Below are 18,567 nucleotides of genomic sequence, written 5' to 3' on the forward strand. Positions count from 1 at the left end.
CATCATCCATTAATCCCTGACAATTGCACACCTCACCATCCCTTACATATCACACTGCATTTTACTACATCCAGGGTATCCTATGGTATCATATTGTGGTGTGAGGTATCATATCGTATCATTTCGCATAGTATTGTTTGGCACAGTATGGTATGGTATCATATATGGTGTAGTATATTATCCCATTGCATCATATCATATCACATCCCATCACATCTTAATGCATTGTATGGTATTAAATATTTCTAAGACAGAAGAAATGTTTGCATGAGCTCAGGTGTATTTTAATTTGCTCTGATATGTGTGGAGGCTTCAGAGTTTTATAAGCTTGGCTCTGATAAAAGCCTCAAGTGTAGTCAATAAACTAAATTTATTTTCTGTTCACACACAACAACCAGAAAATCATTTCACCTTCACGCCCTAATGCATTCATGTCTATTTCATCCTTATTTCTTAAGTTTCTCGTATGGGTTCAGTCTGAGCATAAATCTAAGAGTAAAGTGGATTTTTGCTCAGACAGGAGATGAAAGAAAATTGCCTAAAGACCAGAGGATAAATCCGGAGGGAGAAACAGCCTCATCTAACCTCAGGGAAATTACACTGCAAATATGAATGGCATAAAAATCTAACTCATCATCAGTAAAGTCACCCTAACTGTTCACCTTTAAATCATGTCAAATGCTTTCACTTCTCAAAACAGATTTAACATGACTTTGAAGAATTTTACCTTTACTGTGTTGAAGTGTTGTGCCAAGTTTATTGGAAGTAAAGCATGAAATTTAGTATGTCCAATATTTTTTGTCTCATTAACAGAAATCTAAATTTGGACCAGCTGACTAGTCTTAAAGTAAGTTAAAGAGGTATAAAGAAAATGTACTACTGTCCAGAACCATAATGATTGCTCCCTCTTAATTGTTTTATGAAACTGTAATCAAATTATTTTCAAGACCTGAACTGAGAAAAAAAATATATTTAAACGATTATAAAAGCACAAACTTGATGATTTTTGTTGCATTTAATGCCTTCATTCTATCAATATTCTACACACTGATATTTATCAGTATCAGCAGCACATCTGCTTATATTTAGCAGATATGCTAAGCTTATGCCAAACAATTTAACTTTTAAAAAGCAGAATTAGACTTTTTGTCATGGAAACCTGTTAAAATAGAGGTGGGTCTATTAATTATGCTGCACACTAGCTAGGATGATAAAGTTAAATCACTAAGTCAACAAACTGTGTACATTTCTAGCACACATGACATAGATAACCATTTTTTCACCTTTTTAATACAGTGTGTCATAAGCATGCATAAGATTTATATTCGGACTGAACCCATAATAGAAGCTTGAAAAATGAGGATGACACCGATGTAAAGCATGGGAGCTCAAAAGTGAAATTGGGTTTTCTGATTTTGTGCCTGAACAGAAAATACATTTTGTTTATTGACTACACTTAAGGGTTTTATCAGAGCCAAGCTTATAAAACTTTACAGCCTCCAAATATATCAGAGCAGATTAAAATCTGCCTGCGCCCCTGCAACCACTTCTTATGGGAAAGTTAGATTCTATCTCTAAAAATGTTTTCTCTACCTTAAGCATTATTGATCATTAGTTTAAAAACTAGTAATTCCAGTGCCAACTAGCAAGGCTTACATTAGATATTTGTTGAGTTGATGAGTCTGGAGAAAAGGCTGTATTTAAAAATGTTTTAATAGAGTCCATGATAAGCTTTAGTGATTATATTTATAGACTTGTTCTCTTGATTTCCTAAACATGTGACCAGAAAGTCCATTACCCAACTAAATCAACTTTGAATAATGCCACATAAGCACTGAAACATTTGAAGTAATCAAGGACTGAATATCTCAAACCCGACTGAAATCTACAGGCAGTGGTGATGCCACTTTATAAGGCCACAGTTAGTGAAGGGCTCATATCAAATGGCAGCAAACTGGTCTGGAATCTATCTGTGAGAAGGCGTGATCAGACTGCAGGAGTCAGATGTGAGGGCCTGAATGTCTCCCTGAGGTCTTTCTGTCTGAGGTTCAAGTCGTGCTTGGCTCAGGCTGTGGCATTAAATCACAACCATCTCTTCCAGCTTCTGTCAGCACTGCCCAAAATGGAGTGGCTGGAAGGGACTCCCTATGACCCCTCTTATACCCTCTGATGCCCTCTTTATTACCCTGTGGTTCCTCGGTGTATTAGCTTGTTGATCTTGGCTTACTTCACCTACTTAGGGTTAAATTTATTTTCCTGGGACCAGTAAACACACTATAAGGTTGTTTCCACCAAGCTGTGCCATTCAATTTGGTACAGCATGGTACACAACTGTCATCAAAAGTTCAAGTAACTGAACTATACCGTCCTGTTTTGACACCCTTCCTTAGGGGTGCCAAGATTGCTTATTTGTCCCAAAAGGGTGGAGCTACACACACAACAATAGAAAGTATGAACTCATTTTCAGCGAGAAACAACTGCTCAGCCAGGCAGAAAAACAGACTAATATCTGCTTAAATTGGTGATATTTGGACTTGACAGAGATCCATACAATTTCCTAGACCGTTAAATTAATATGTGGTCATACATACAATTTCCTGACATTTATGTGGGCCTGATTTCAAATACATGAAGCAGAGCCTAAAGGTACACACCAGGCTGGTTTCTCTGTATTGCAGTGATTCATTTACTTCTTTTAACTTAAGGTATTCTGTGAAAAGATCACCCTTTGATTGTTAAATCTGTGTGCAAAACAGGCCTGTTTTTTTAAAACAAGATTGATGCGCCTCAGCTGTCTTATTCAATCTAGTTTGATTTTAGCACCTATCTTTAGTGTGACAAATTCACACGGTACAACTCTCAACTTTCATATTGTGTTGTATAAACTGTTATAGCATCAGATAAGTTCACTTTATGAAGTGGTTGCCAAAATAACTTCACTATATTTAACCAAATAGAAATCAGGTGAATTTTTGAAAAAAGGCTAATTTATTAAATCTGTGATATCAGTAGACTTTAGAATTTTTGGGTCTTTCTGGACATCACACATCTGTTGTCCTCAGATGCCTTGCCATTTTCAATATTATTTAACCAAATGGTTCTCTGCTGAAATTTAAGGTCTCAATTTTCCTTTGAGGTAAGACGAAGAAGAATGGCGTTGAGTTTACATTATATTCATCGATTACTAAAGGCTTGTTGTAGCTACTGTAATAGCACAGCTTCATCTTGTGTCTTTATTAACGTACAGTGCCAGCTCTGAACAATTTTTATTTACATTTTCTGAGGATCTACACTGACTGCGTAGAACATCATTAAGATGCAGCTGTTAAAATGAGGGTACTTTTCAGATAAACAAAGCCTATTCCTGCCTACTCCCTACTCATTTCTGTCTTCAGTCCAAAGTTTCTGCAACTCCACAGATGGAACAACAGAGACTGTCTGTGACGTCACATGTGTACCCTCAGGGTATGCAAACTGGACCACCTGGTGGAAATAAAGTTTTTAAAGCATCAGACATGAAACGTTGCTTTCAATCAACATAGAGAGAAGTTACGAATACAAATGTTTGGAAAAATACATCTGTTTCAGAATATATTTCATTATGAATAATTTATTCAAAATATATTTTCAAAAGGTATCAATGAATTTTAACTATTAACTTAGGTGATGTATTGCACTTCAACTGTTGGGCCCATTTTATTTCACTAACTTTGTAGTGAGAAATTTTTAAAGGGAGTAGGAATTATTTTTTAAGGAAATATATTTGGATTAGACTCTTTTTAAAATGTGTCTCAAAGTCTCCCAGTGTGGTTGCCTTTTGAAAAACTAACGTAAAGTTTATGCCGATGAGACTGATCTATGCATATCTTTATCTTCATGTCTTATAAACATGTACGACATATTTCTTACTCCATCATACATGTGGCAACCCATTTTTTAAATAACATTTCAGAATCTGATGTGTTTAGTGTTTCTGCCTTTTTTTCTAATAGTTGGCTAATTTCTGATTTTTCAGAGTATTTCTGCAAGCCCTAGATCCTTGAGTTTCTTTCCAATTATTGGCAGGAGTGATTAGCCCATTTACAAATTATTGTCTGTCCACATGTGTGAAACAAAATAAGAACCATCACATATAAAAGACTTCTCTAATTCTAATGTCAAAGCAAGAAGTTACACAGACCACAGACACATTTGGGAGAATCCAGAAGTTGACAAGTTTACTGCATGCATGTATCAATATAACATTCGTTCATCTGAACATAAGCTGATAGATGAAGTGAACATTTTTCTTTTTTTAAAATGATTTTACATTTTTTTTTATTAGCGATATAAAAGACAATAGGGACAACCTGTGGAGTTTTTAGCTGCTCTAGCAGTTGTGACTAGCTTTAGAAAAAAAGAGAAGTGCATAATACACAAGCCCACTTCACGAACAGCCAACATGTTGGACAGTCAAATTTTCCCTGTATTGCCAAAATAGATATACATATGAAAATTATGTCTAATTCAATATCTAACTTAAGATCATATGAATGAGGTAACTTTATCAGCAGCTGTTTAATCTTTTTCATCCAGCTATCTCTACTGATGTTACAGTCAGCAGACAGCAGTACACATTAAAGTTATGGCAGAACCCACAAACTGACTACAGGTTTTGTCTACAGTGTGATCAAAGACAAGACCAACAAGCCGACAAGTTTTTACTTAGAAAAAGGCTAATATAGCTTGTATCCATTCAAATTTTCATTTGCAGGAGGAAAATTGTGCGTATGACCATGACATTTTTTGGGGTTTTATTCCTGTTGAGTAAACTTCTCAATTTACTTGATTTACTTATATGGCTTTAAAAACTGTTGCAGGAATGGCAGCTAATAAATAAAATTTCTGCAGTCCCACTATCCTACCTGTGATTTGTCTCCTCCCAGCACGTTGACCATGACCTCCATAACGGTCTCATGCATGCCCAGTACTCTCATCAGGTTTGGATGCTGGTAGAACACTTTGTTGTTCATGATGTCACTAAAAAACAAAACAAAGTCATTGGAATAAAATCAATTCAAAGTTTGTATACAAATTGTGTGTAGTTAAAAATAAATTAAGTATCTATGTGCAATGATCATTAACTTGAAGTAGTGATAGAGATGTGTCAAAGTTTATTGCAACACCTCTTACCCAAGCCCATCAATCATGAGTTTCTCCTCCTCCTTGCCCATGCGGACTGATAGCAGAGACCTGATCTGACCCAGAGATGCCAGCAGGTTAATGGCATCCTGCACAGAAGCGGCACTGATGGTGTAGGACTTCTTCATGGCCCGGAGCAGCTCACCAATGCCATCATACTGCCTTCTGAGCAGGCTGAACATCACTCTGACCAGCTCAGGGTCCTGGATGTGAGACTCCTGAGCCCAGCTGGTGATGGTCTGAGAAATAAGCTCCTTCAGGTTGGCTAGAGAGGTGAAAAAAGAACATAAACCCATTAAACAAAGGTCTAGTGATAGTTAACCTGTAAAGTGTTTATTTGCATCAATGTGGCTAAATTTGCCAAAGGCATCAGTGGAAACAAAAAAAAAAACAAAAAAAAAAACAAAAAAAAAAAAATATATATATATATATATATATATATATATATATTTCTAGGTGCATACTTGTCTTTCCTGTAAAAACAAATGCATAATAAAAACAATATCTTAATGTGAGAGTGACCAAAAAAATGACCATTAAAATGTGCAATGCAGGTTAAAAACAAAGCTTAAGATAAAAAAAAATGTCTTAAACATCATTTTACTCAGTCAGCTCCTCACCCACAACTTTACAAGTAGTACATTCATTTGTAAGTATGGAATAAGTTTTTTCATTTAGGGACATCTTTGTAATTTGCAACAATGACTTATCAAGGACACTGACAAATACTTTCACATTCAGCTGTTACAAGCACCATGAAATTATTTGTTATGTTTATGTCCATAAATTTATTAATACAATATTAACTGTTTTTCTCCATTTCAGGGCTTTCCAAACAACTGAGGGAAAAATCTGTCTCTTCAGCTGCCAAATGTTCCACTATATTCAGCAGCTAGTCCCTAAAGGTACCTGTCTGTTGTTCTGTGCAGAGCAGGCAGAGTACAGTGGATATTCTGAGCTGTTATGTGACAGAGCAGCTGTCTGTAGAGGCTGGAACACCATGAAAGCACTGAGACTGAAGTGTGTTAAGTGTCAAGTGTGATGACACTTGCTACAAAAACCCGCAATGTGAAGGTAAGCTCCTGTTTCAGACAATAACTTTTTCTTCAGTTTCTTTCTCAACAAGAAAACCCCTTTCTTAGGGGTTAATTTAAACCAATGCATTTAAAACACGGCAATAAAACTGTCCATTATGCCTCCATAAACAAAAATGCTAATTCATTTTACCTCCATAAACAGGATGTTTAGGCTACTCCATATTGTACCATTTTAAATTAAAATTAAATTAAAATTATCTTATTTATTTTTGCTGCTTTAGCTTTCTTTATATTCCTTTTCTCTTTATCTGCACCTCCCTCTTCTCCATTACCATTTACTCCTCTTCTCTCTTTCTATTCCTCACTCTTCTGTCTTTCTGCATCTCCTGCTTTTCTCTCTCTACACCTCACTCTTCTCTTTCTTTATGCACCTCCCTCTTTTCTCTTCCTATCACTACCTCTTCTCTTTCTGCACCACGCTTGTCTTTCTTTCTGCCTCTCCCTCATCTCTCTTCCTGCATCTCCTGCTTCTCTCTTTCTACACTTCATTCTTCTGTCTTATTTTATGCACCTCCCTCTACTCTGTTTCTATACCTCCCTTCTCTCGCTTTTTGCATCTCCCTCTTCTCTCTCTCTCTCTCTGCATCTCCCTCATCTCTCTTCCCATTCCTCCCACTTCTTTCTTTCTGCATTTTCCCCTTCTTTCTCTTTCTGTATCTCCTACTTCTCTCTTCATATTCCTCCCTTCTTTCTCTTCATGCACCTCCCTCTTCTCTCTTTCTGTACCACCCTCTTCTGAGTCTCCCTTCTCTTTTTCTGCACCTCCTCCTTTTCTCTCTCTCTGCACTTCCCTTTTCCCTCTCTCTGCAGCTCCCTTTTCTCTCTCTCTCTGCAGCTACATTTTCTCTCTTCCTACAACTGTCTCTTTTCTTTTCTACATTTCTCTCTATTCTTTCTGCATCCTCATATTCTGTCTTTCTTTATTCATGTATTCATTTTAGCTAGCTGTGCAAAAGTATGCAAGGTTAACAAAAGGTGTCCAGTGTTAAAGCACAATATTTTTGTGGCCCGCTGTCCTTTGTGCATGCAGCAGATAAGACAAGCCTATCCAAGTATTTTTCTCCAATCCGTGAATTAACGAAATGCAGAAACACTCACACAACAAATACATCAGAAGATAACACACACCATAATCGAAGAAGTATATAAATGTGTAAAACCTTACAATATGGAATAATTGAGTAACAACAGCCTTCTATTTGACACCTCACCAGCCTCTTCGACTTACCAGGATGCAAAGTCTAGCAAAATAGGAAACACATTTACATTTATTTAATGTGACCATAAATTTGCTGAGACCAGCTTTTTCTGCAAGATATGCTCAAGGTCCTACTGTGTGCTGCATCAGGAATACTATTTCATACCTTAAAACAATGGTTCATATTATTCCTGCTCATTCCAATAGGAAAAGAAAGATATGCAGCTAAGCATTCAGTACTATTTTCAAGCTCATGTGATACCACTGCTACAGTTCCCAACAAATCTAGAAAGCTGCACAAATTCAAGTATTTTCTCAGGAGTGTAGAGAGAAAGTCCAAAGAAGTTCAGAGTGAAGCCAAGCTATACTGCAATTAGAGATGTTGCATTTGTGCAATATATTAGAGATGAATGTGTCTGCATGGGAAGAATCCATGCATCAGGTTATCTCAGCATTGAAATAAAAACATCACACTAGAGCTCTTTATCTGCCTCCCATAATTAACCCCAAAATTAAACAATTACAATTCATGCAACTAGTGGGAGGGCATAGGACAGTTTCAATGTAAAGCATAGAAGATATAAAGTGTGCAAAAGGTGGAGGAAGCTAAAAAGATGCAGAATATGCTATAACACTTGTGTTTGATCCTAGAAATTTTGTCTAATCAGCAAAAAAGCCAAGCTATTACTGCTTACTTAAGCAAAAGAGTGAGATAGAGGTACACTGTGTGCAATTCTTTAATTATGTAAGAAGAAAAGCATCACCACTGTAGGTCATATAAAGTAGATTATGCTCCTCTTTTGGAAAAATCCCCACATGACACATAATAGTGTAAACTTTGCGTGCTTTTGTGCACTGATGACATTTTCATTTTAAAATATATATGAGGGAATGAATGGCCATAGATTACTTAACTGTAAAATGTGAAACAATCTCAAACTAACTTGACATATTTTGTCTTTAAACGAATGATATAAATTCAGGGTTTTGGATCCCCCACAATAAAAAAGCCTGAATGGAGTACATTAAAGACTGAGTGTTTACTGGTAGATCTTTCTAAGTTAAGCATAATAACTGTGGCAGACTTTACTTGTCATCAACACTTATTGAACTCGGATGATTGAATGTTGTGTAAATGTTAGGATGGCTTTGACTCAGTCGTCCCAGGCGGTCAGGGGTGCTAATGTGTATGAATGGGGTGAGGTAATAGTGATGGACATTTTACATAGAAGCTTTTACTATGGTGTGAATGGGTGAGTGTGACCTCTGGTGTGAAAGCACTTTGAGTGGTCACACAACTAGAAAAGTACAATACAAGCTCAAGCACATTAACAGTTTATTACGTGTATAAAATGAGCCTGCATGCCGTGAGCAATCTTTCTACTTCTCTCTGAATGTTTTTACACCTTGTTCTATAAATCAAAAACAATAAACCTGTCTCCCTCTTTTAAATGAAGTACTTAAAGTATATCAGGTTATTTGATTAGCTGATGAACTTGCACATCTCTTATAATAATGAGTTGTTTCCACAGTGTTTTGGTTGAGTGAACCAAGTGATTGATCCTCTTTAGATAAAAGCATCAGCAAAATGAATGCAGTGTTATCAATAACAACCCTGCAGTGTTTTGACTCATAAAGACTGACACATCATTCACCCATCATTTAGCATAACCTTGGTTTTAAACGTTGCATAAAGAGGATAATTTGTCATTGCTTTAAGCAAAATATAGCTATGCAGCTGCTGCAACTACTCAACCTGTCTCTCACTCAATAAGATTGATTTATTTTGTTGGGCTAACTTTTCAGTTCTGTGAAAGTAACTTAGTAGAAATATTACTCATATAGAGCAAAAAAAAGTATTCAAGAAACAGGTTTTTAAAGGATAACAATCTAAGGTATCATTTAAATGTACCTTTGAGGCTTATTTTCCAAACTTTATTCTTACAGACTAGACACAACAATAGATGAACTCAGTGGACTGTAGTGACACCTGCAAAGGCTGTGGTGTTCTACCTCATCAAAGGCTAACATCACCGTTCAGATAGTACTGCTGAACTTTGGGTGTTTAAGTCAAACAGCCCAACATCTGTAGAAACAAAGGGTCACACTCAAACAGAATACTAATGAGAACTGAATTAGATACAAAGTGAGCTGAAGGGAGGAAGCCAGCTGCCCTGAAGGTGACTATTTTGTAGATTCACATCTGCTCTGCATCGTCTAAAACAGTAGCACACATGGGAGTCATCACCAGCAGAAGAAATACTGAATCTGTAAGCTAATCTGCAAATCATCACACAAGTTTTTTTTCCTTCTCCATTTTATTTACACAGAGTAAGTCCCAGACAAAAAGGAAGCAGCAGACAAGTCCTTTAGTGGACAATTATCAGCAACCCAGTTACTTTAGCTGCCACACCTGAATCACACCTGAATAAAGAACAGCTCTTAAAATGTAAATAATGTCCTTTAAAAAAAATGGTCATAAAGTTTTGTAAACAAATTACACTATGTAAGTGATCTTTCTTTTTGGTTTTGAATACAGTCTCTATATTTTCAATGGGAGAAATATACTTTTAAATATTTTGTAAAACTGAATATTACTCTAATTGAGATCTGTAAGAGTCACCCAAAATCACACCATGTGTCTACTTATAAAACCTTTCAATAATATATGCAAGGTGAGGAAGACTGGAGTTATATATTAAAATTTAAAGCAATGGCTGTCCATTAGTCTTGTGTTATTGGCAACAGAACACGACCAAGCTTTCAGCAAATGGCAGCAGAGATAAATATTAAAACCACTGAGCCTTGGTGGAACAGGGCAGTTGTCAAACTAGCTGTAAGATGAGTAGCTTTTTCTGTTCCGTTTTAGTATTGAGGGATAACTGGACCTATTTCTAGATTTCCAGTAGCAATGTAAATAACAAATGCAGTCCTCAAAAGAGGTAAGAAAAGATTGTTGGGGTTCCTTTTTTGTTCCAGCAAACATCATTTTATTATTATTTTTTGTTAGAATTTTTTTCCTTAAGCTTTATTTTGGGGGCTTTCTGCCTTCAACAGAGACAGATAGGACAATAGATAAAGCTGGAAACAGGGATGAGAAAGTAGGGAATGGCATGCAGTGAAAGAACCACGGGCCAGACATAAACTTGCATACAAAGGGCACAACTTAACCACAAGTCCACCCGTGCCCCAAATGTTATTTAATAGTCATCATAACAGATACCTTTGAAATATTCCATCATAGTGAATTTTAACGGATGAGATGGAAAAAACAACTAAATTTCCAACATCATAACTATGAAGTAATAAATGACACGTTAATGTATGTATATGGAAGTTTTTCTGAGCTTGATTTACTCTGCTGTTTTACCCATTATGTTCAGAGTTACTCACTTGGAGCAGCCTGTTCTTGCTCTGTAGGCTCCTCTTCTGTCTTCTGAGGTGGCCCTTTGATTTTGTAGAGTAAGGCGAGGAGACGGCCCTTAATCGAAGTGTCTTGCTCTTCCTCCTCCTCCTCAATGGGAATTCCTGCAATGGAAAACACACTCCTATGCTTAGAATGACAGTTTCATATTTTAGAAGTGAGGCTGAATGCAGTACTGTCAATAGTGAGCATATGAGTCAGAGGAGGACAGGCTGGAAAGAGTACTGGCATGATTGAAAGATTTTTGACAGAGTGTACATTTATCCCAACATCTTTTTTTTCATTTTACCCTGTAAAGCAGTTGAGTCAATGGAAGTTGCTTTGAATGTGCTGTTTAAATAAAATTGACTTGATTTGATATTGGTTTATCTTAAGATTAGCAAATGGTCCTGTTTGTATAGGCACATAGCCTAGTCTCCATGCCTAAACTCTAACAAATATCTCTTTGATGGGGTCACATCAACCAGCATCTCCATCCATTCATTCATCCATCATCTACACCGGTCGCGAGCCAAGCCCAACTGTCATTTGGAGAGAAGTAGGGTATAATAAACGTATTTGTATCATCAAAGCTGTCAGTCTGGTAATGAACTACCTTAACTACGGTACTGTAAGTGTCATACAAAATACATTCATCAGCCCTAACAAACTATATGAAATGATCTGGCTAAACAGCTGTACTTTACCACAGTGCAGTCGTAATTCTTCATGGAAGGAGTTGAGTTCATCCTGGATCTCCTTAGGACAGGGGCAGTCCTCCCCAGCACTGAAATTCAACAGGATGTTGATCTGAAAGGTGCAGACAAACAGAAAGTTAGAAAAGCAGGAGGCTGAGGTAGGGAATACAAAAATCTGTTGTAACAGAGAAGGGGGGAGGAAAGGGGGAGGCAGAAATGAGCAAGAAAGCACACAAGCGTGTGAGGAGTAAATAAAAGGATGGCACACAGGGTGGACAGCACCATTGTTATTCTGAGTCACACTCAACGGCAGAAACACTCTCATGTAGTCTGCTGTAGTGAGTCTCAAATGGGCTTTTTTAGATAGGATCTCTGTGACTGATGCAAAGAGAGATAGTTTGACGATTGATGATTTAAAATTTTACAGAATTTCCCAACGTTGATAAAATTATTCTTAATAGATACAAATCAGCTGTGTTTGCTGTAGCACATACTAATCATAAAAACAAGCTAAATATACATGCAGTACTTTCTCTGGCGGAGTGAATGCTGAGTCCAGTTTAGGTGATTCTGATGTCTATTTCAGGCTCAGCTTTTTAATAAACCATGGAAGCAACATACAGCAATCTTGGAGAGTGCTGGCTACAGTGTGCACCTGCTGCTGACCACTACAGTCTTCTTGTAGATGTGCTTATCTGCAAGCTTTTGCAGCTCAGAGGAGCAATTAAAACCTTCGGAGAAGAAGAAGCTTTGCAGTCCTGCAGATCTAGACTTTCCTTTAACTCTGAGACACTGTTGTGTAGTGAGCTCGACTCAGCACAAAACGACTGATCTGAAAACAAACAGAAGAGAGACTACCAGGACTGTCTGGCTATCGGGCAGAATTATGTTGCATGCCTCTCTCCCTCTCAGCTCTGGCTGTGAGACACCCTGAGAGAGAAGTGGATGTTAAAAGGGGCCTACTCATTAGGATCTGAGCCCCTGGCACTTCAGTGAGCTGACGCAGTTATTTCACACAGAGATGAAAAATACTGAGTCACAAAGCAGCAGGATCACAGGAGTTTAAAAAAATCCAACCTCCTTTATGAGTGCTGTTGTATTTTTTTGAAGCAGCAGAAAGCAGAAATTTTAAACAGATTCTAAACTGGAAATAAAAGAATCGGTCGATTATGAAAAACATTTTGATCACCAGCTAAAGAGGAGGAAAATGAGGGCTTTCCTTAAAATGGCTACTATATGTCTTCTTTCTACAGAGAATTGATTTGACATCTAAGACAATAAAAAAGTCAGTTTATTGCTGTCTTGCATGTAACAGATTTGGTCCACAATCAGCTTACTTCTCTTTGGTTCAAGGCAAAAAGCTACATAAACAAATACCCCTTAACAACCAAAGAGCTTCAGAAAAATCTTTTTCTAACCCTATTACAGTTTACACCCTTTAAGCATGGCAACACTGGCAACTTATCAGGAAGTTAGGAGATAGCCTAGGTCTTGAACCCCATCGTCTTTTCTGCAGTTAGTGACAACATTGATTTTCATCAGAAATTACAGTGTTTAAGTAGACAAAACTAAAGGGATCCCCACAATCTGGCCAGGACACGCTTGTAAATAAGATTTGTAATCTCAATGAGGCTTTCCAGTAAAACAAATCTAAATAAATAAATAAATATAAACAATATACTTGTGAAAGCAACAATCGTGAGATCATCTTATGAAGACTCAAGTTCTATTTAAACTGTAGAGTTTTAATGTGGTGTCTAACATTATTAGACTGCTGATCAGCTATTTGTTGTGATGGTTTGTTGGTGTTTCCTGTGGAAGATGTGAAGCCTTATTTGGCTGTTACACAGTAGTGGCTAATATGCTAATGGGCTAAATAAGAGCTAATGTGAAGTTTTCTGTCTCCAAGTTAAAGGGGACATATTTTACCCTTTTAAGACAAGTTTATATTGGTCTCAGAGGTCCCCATAACATGCCTGTGAAGTTTTTTGTTGAAAAAACACTCCAGTATTGGATTTTTGCATGTCTAAAAAAAAAAAACTCTGTTTCAACCCTGCTCAGAACAAGCTGTTTCTGCGGCATCTGTGGCTTTAATGTTACTGAGCTGTCTGACTCTGCCCCTGACCTCGTCCCTTTCAGGAAATGGATATAGCTTAATGGTTGTGGCTCTTCTGATCCTCCTCTCAGCTGGCAGCTGAGAGGAGGATCAGAAGAGGAGGGCAGAACTTTCTTCCAAGCGGGGAGGGCCAACTAAACCTGGGGGCAGTGCTAACTCCCCACATGACATCATGAAGGGAAAATCTGAGAACGGCTTGTTTTAGCACACATTTTCTGAAAGGTGGGGATTCTTGGGGGGACTGTGAACAGGCTAGGGGCTTTTAGACTTTAGAAAAGTAAAAATTCAACACCCCACTCTGAACATTTTAAGTATTGGCTGTCAGATGCTGCAGGTCCTGTAAGCATACTGGCTTCTACTGAAACCTTGACAGGCCTCCCGTGCATAGTAAAAGCTGCTGATGTAGGAACCTTAGGATGCAGGACAGTGTCCATTTTAAGGAGGGAATTACCGAAGCCTCAATTGCCAACATTTTTTTTTTCTATCCGTACATGATCAAAACCACGAGAGTGAGAGAAAGTATATCACTTTCATACATTTATTCACTCAGTTATGAGGTCTCATGTGAAAACTGAAGCTTCTAATGCTTTCATTTTATTAATTTAGGGGGTGGCAGCTGGAGCTGGTGCAGCCGTGATGTAGCAGGACACTGGGTACACTCTGGGCATATTGCCAGTCGTTGACAGGGCTGACGTACAGAGACAAGCAAGAGGTCGCTCTTGCACTCATAGCTACAGGCAAATTAAAGGCACCAATCAACCTAACGAGCATGTCTTTGGTCAGTGGGAGGAAGCTGAAGTACCCATGCATGAGGAGAACATGTATAGTCTACACAGGAAGTACCTGAGCAAAGGGGATGCATGACAGAGAACTTCTGGCTATGAGGTGACAGCACCACTGCCCAAATTGCACAACCCAAGACATAACTGATGTTGATCAAAAAGAAAAAAAAAAAAAAAACAGTACTACATGGTCCCATCTGCCCTCAGGATGACCATTGCCTTGATGGCCTGTTACAGAGAAATACGAGTCTGACCTCTGAAAAGTAAAAAAGGCCGATTGATTCAACATCTGCTGTGAGACTGATTAAACCCATAGAGAGGTATTTTGGTCTGCAGGGGTCAGATATCACAGACTGCTCTGTCTGCTGGTTTAATTTGGTATTTTTAACAGCATCTATGTCAGACAGGTATTTTTAGAATCTAACATTGGTGCCTAATTGTTTTTTTAACAACCTGCACTGAACTTTGCAAGCAATTTCAAGTCAGCCCTAAAAATAAATGGATTGCTGGCATTTCTTCAGTTTTTTTACAATGCATGTTGACCTTTAAATGCACTTAAGATTACAAAAAAAGTTTAGCACAGAACAGCTAAAATTCCTCCTTTGGGAGTACTAACAATTTTCTACTAGTAAATGTCAGCTGTTTGACTCTCAGTGCACAGTCCTCTCAGTCTGAGTTCAATTTAGTCTAACATATGGCTCAATTTACCCTTTGGGGATAAAGCTGAGAAAAAATAAACTAAAAGCCCCTTGGAGAACTTCAAAAAACTGTGCTCCAGCCTCTGCCTCTACCACTGTTTCAGTCAAGGTCAGTATTTTTCCACCCTAAGGCTCACTTCTGGATTTTTGTTTTCATCTCATACCACAACCTTGACCATAAATCACAGCTCAAACAGGATGTGAAAAATGTCTCATATGCTGTCTGGTGGGCGATTGTAGTAGCCTACCTGCTCCTGTGGCGGGGAGCGAAACTCTTTAGTCTTCTTGGCAGTGACGGCAGCTGACATGTTAAGCGCCAGCATCAGCTCATTGTAGCGAAACTTCTGGTTGAACTGCAGCTTTGACACAAAGCTGTCTGAGAAGGAGACGATGGACTCAATGCGGTGCTTCAGCTCGCAGTCACAGAAGTAGTGTAGCAGCTCACACATCTAGAAACAAAAGAACCCCATTTGAAGACATTAATCAAGCAGCAATGGTAATTGGCAGAACATTTAGAATTTTGTTCACTGATATCAGGTAATATTTTTGCACCAAATGACTGAGCTGTTTTTTCCACTTTAAACTACGGTGGCTAAAAAAGGCAAACAATCAGCAACCAGCAACATTTATATTATGGTTGGGTATCATTAGTTTTTTTCTGATACAGGTGCTAAATCAACACTTTTTGTGCCTGAATCAATACTGTCAAGAGAAAAAAGTGTGCTGAAAGTCAGTGGGAGAATAAAAGCTGCCTGAGTATTGTAAATGATACACAGAAATATCTGGAAAGGATGCCAATCAAACATGGGATAAGTAAGGGAAATTGGTGTAACTTCACAAATGAGAGGTAGGGGGAGGTGAGAGGTATGACCATTAAAAATGAGACTAATGCTGTAATACAAATTCATTGAATATAAATATCTTTCAGTGTCTTTCTCCTTTAATATTTTCCCCTTCTGCATCAAAACACAGCTACATTCAGGTCTTCAACTGATCAAAGCAGTGCAGTAGGTCAGTTTTTCAGAAGCTCTGTTGTTCTTTACTTAACTTTTGACACTGACTCATAACATGTTTCTTTGACCACAGATTGATCTAAGGAAAAAGGAAAAAGCCACATGCTGCTAGATCAGGCGACTAGGGATGGTGATCACGCACTGTGATTTGTTTTTGAACCAGAAACTGCTTTATTGAGAGCGCAGTGTGAGCTGGCGCATTGTCTTGATGAATAACAAAACAAGTTTTCCACAATTGTGGTTTTTGTTCAGACTTTGTCCAAAATTACACCCATACACAGCCTTGAATTTGGACTTGCTTTGTCATGCTTTCCTCATTCTTGGTGATGATGGTGTTTTCAAATGCACTGACTGCAGTGTGTCTAAGGATCATGTTTTGCTATACTCACTGTATTGCAAAATGTTTAAAATCACAATATCAAATCGTTACCCAAGTATCGTGATAATATTGTATTGTGGGGCCATTTGTGATTCCCCCCTTTAGTTTCCTTCAATTTGTTCCAAAATGGAACACAGTTTGGCACACACTTTTGTCACGTTAAAATTTTCATGCAAAGTTTGCCAAACTGTGTCTTATCAATGGAGACCATTTCTGCTATTATTCCCTATACTTGATTTAATACATAATGATAGCTACTTCCGAACTAATTGCTTCACCAGCTGCCAATTTTAACCAGGTTGCAAACCCCGCCTAAAGCAAGAGCTCCATTCTCCTCAAATGACGCTGGCTGGTCCATTTATTCTCAATTCAGACACAAAAACTTCTGCTTGAATCTTTGCAAGATGGATCTGCCCGATAACAGCATGGCCAGTCCATCAGCTTAGCAAGATTACGGTACAAAGGCAATGTTCAGTGAATGAAAAAAAGTGCCAAAAAAAGCTGAAACAACAATGTGGGTGACCAGGTGATATTCATTATGTCTTATTTATCCAATTATGTTCATTTGTTAGGTAAAACTGAGAATTTATTGATATCATGTGACAATAAGGGAGCTCTAATTCATCTGGTTATGTGCAGGCAATATCAAGATTTATTATTAGACATTAGTGGCAATCACACTGCGATAATCAACTGTTCCCTTTGAGCGCTCCTCCTGCTGATGAGTAAATTTACAGCATTTCCCTCCTGCCAATTTTAAGAGTATATGTGTTTTTCACTTTGCACTTAGTTGCTGGTTTTTCTGGCTCTTTGCAGAACATTTTTTATTTGAAGATTTATTTCAATGCATTTTTTTGGACTTCTAAATAGAACTGTTTGAAGTTTTTCCAAATGTAAATCATTTTGGCTGTTGTGGATCCTCTGTACTTGTCAGCTGCTGTATTAAAAAGGGTGGTATTATTATCAGTGGTATTATCCAGGTATTGTCTCCATATCCATCATAAGATTAAAGCTGTGTTTGCTCTTTCAGTGCTTGCAGAATTGGGGGCTTTTTGTCATTGATAGGGACATTAGTAATCATCCACTGCCTTCCTTTGCACTCATGCAACCACTTTCAGTAAGGGATAAATCATAAAAGCACAAAAGTGCTGATAAATGAAGAGTAAGTACACCAAATCAGATATCTAACATGGAAATTCAATTAAAATCTTGGCATGTAAGTCTATGGAGTAGTTCAGTGCTGCTATCTAAAGTCCCAGGAATGTTTTCCTCACCTGGTTTTTGACAGACTCAGGCAGTGACTTCTCCAGCAGACCTTTCAGTGGTTGTTTGCTCTCCTTCGTTTCCTCCTCTCCAGCCTCCACGGCCTTCTCTTCGTTCTTGCTCACCTCCTCCTTCTCGCCCGCTGCCTCAGCCCCTTTTCCTTCCTCACCCTCCTTGGCTTCTCCGAAAACGTTGGGGTCGATCAGGAGGAGAATCAGTCTCACCTCCTCGCTTGTCAGGACTCCCATGATCAACAGCGTTCCAATCAGCTTCAGGATGGGGACGAATTGGTACTCTACACTGCCACCTACGGGGTCTCGGATGTGCGTGCCTCCGCCCTGCACGGCCTCTGAGAGCATACTGATAGCTTTCTCCTTGAGGATGCCCAGAGGGATCTGCGGGCTGTGGAGGTACTGGTGGCGCTTTGTGCCGATGATACCAACAGGGGAGAAGTTGACCCGGGGTTTGAGGGAGGTACTGAGGCCTACGCCAGGAAGGGAGTGGCGCTTGGACTCGTCTGGGAAAAGCTTGATGGAGCGAGTCTCATCCGTCACAGGGATGATGAACTCGTTGTTCATCATTAGACGGGCCTCCTTTGCGGTTTCGAGATGGATGCTGATGATAAGAAGAAAAATCAGTTCAATCATTGCACACATCTGGTGGCATTTGTCATTAAACTTTTAGGGTATAGCCATTCAGTCGTCTAGTCTGGGTTTAAAAATAAGTTTCCTTAAACGGT

The 18,567-nt window shown here is 38.4% G+C and overlaps 1 protein-coding gene across 5 annotated transcripts in view; it reads right to left on the minus strand.

Annotated features, from left to right (window-relative positions):
- The window catches only part of ryr3 (ryanodine receptor 3), a 182,566-nt gene that overhangs the window by 75,131 nt on the left and 88,868 nt on the right, over positions 1-18,567 (minus strand). For all 5 annotated transcript variants that reach the window (XM_041805055.1, XM_041805053.1, XM_041805052.1 and 2 more), the window contains 6 exons: positions 17,840-18,443; positions 15,422-15,622; positions 11,587-11,689; positions 10,870-11,004; positions 5,173-5,446; positions 4,905-5,019 (listed from right to left, as the gene is read on the minus strand). In XM_041805055.1, coding sequence (XP_041660989.1) covers positions 4,905-5,019; positions 5,173-5,446; positions 10,870-11,004; positions 11,587-11,689; positions 15,422-15,622; positions 17,840-18,443 — 1,432 coding nt within the window. The remainder of the gene's footprint in view (positions 1-4,904; positions 5,020-5,172; positions 5,447-10,869; positions 11,005-11,586; positions 11,690-15,421; positions 15,623-17,839; positions 18,444-18,567) is intronic.

The sequence above is a fragment of the Cheilinus undulatus genome, linkage group 14, assembly GCF_018320785.1.
Source record: "Cheilinus undulatus linkage group 14, ASM1832078v1, whole genome shotgun sequence".
Classification (NCBI taxonomy): Eukaryota; Metazoa; Chordata; class Actinopteri; order Labriformes; family Labridae; genus Cheilinus; species Cheilinus undulatus.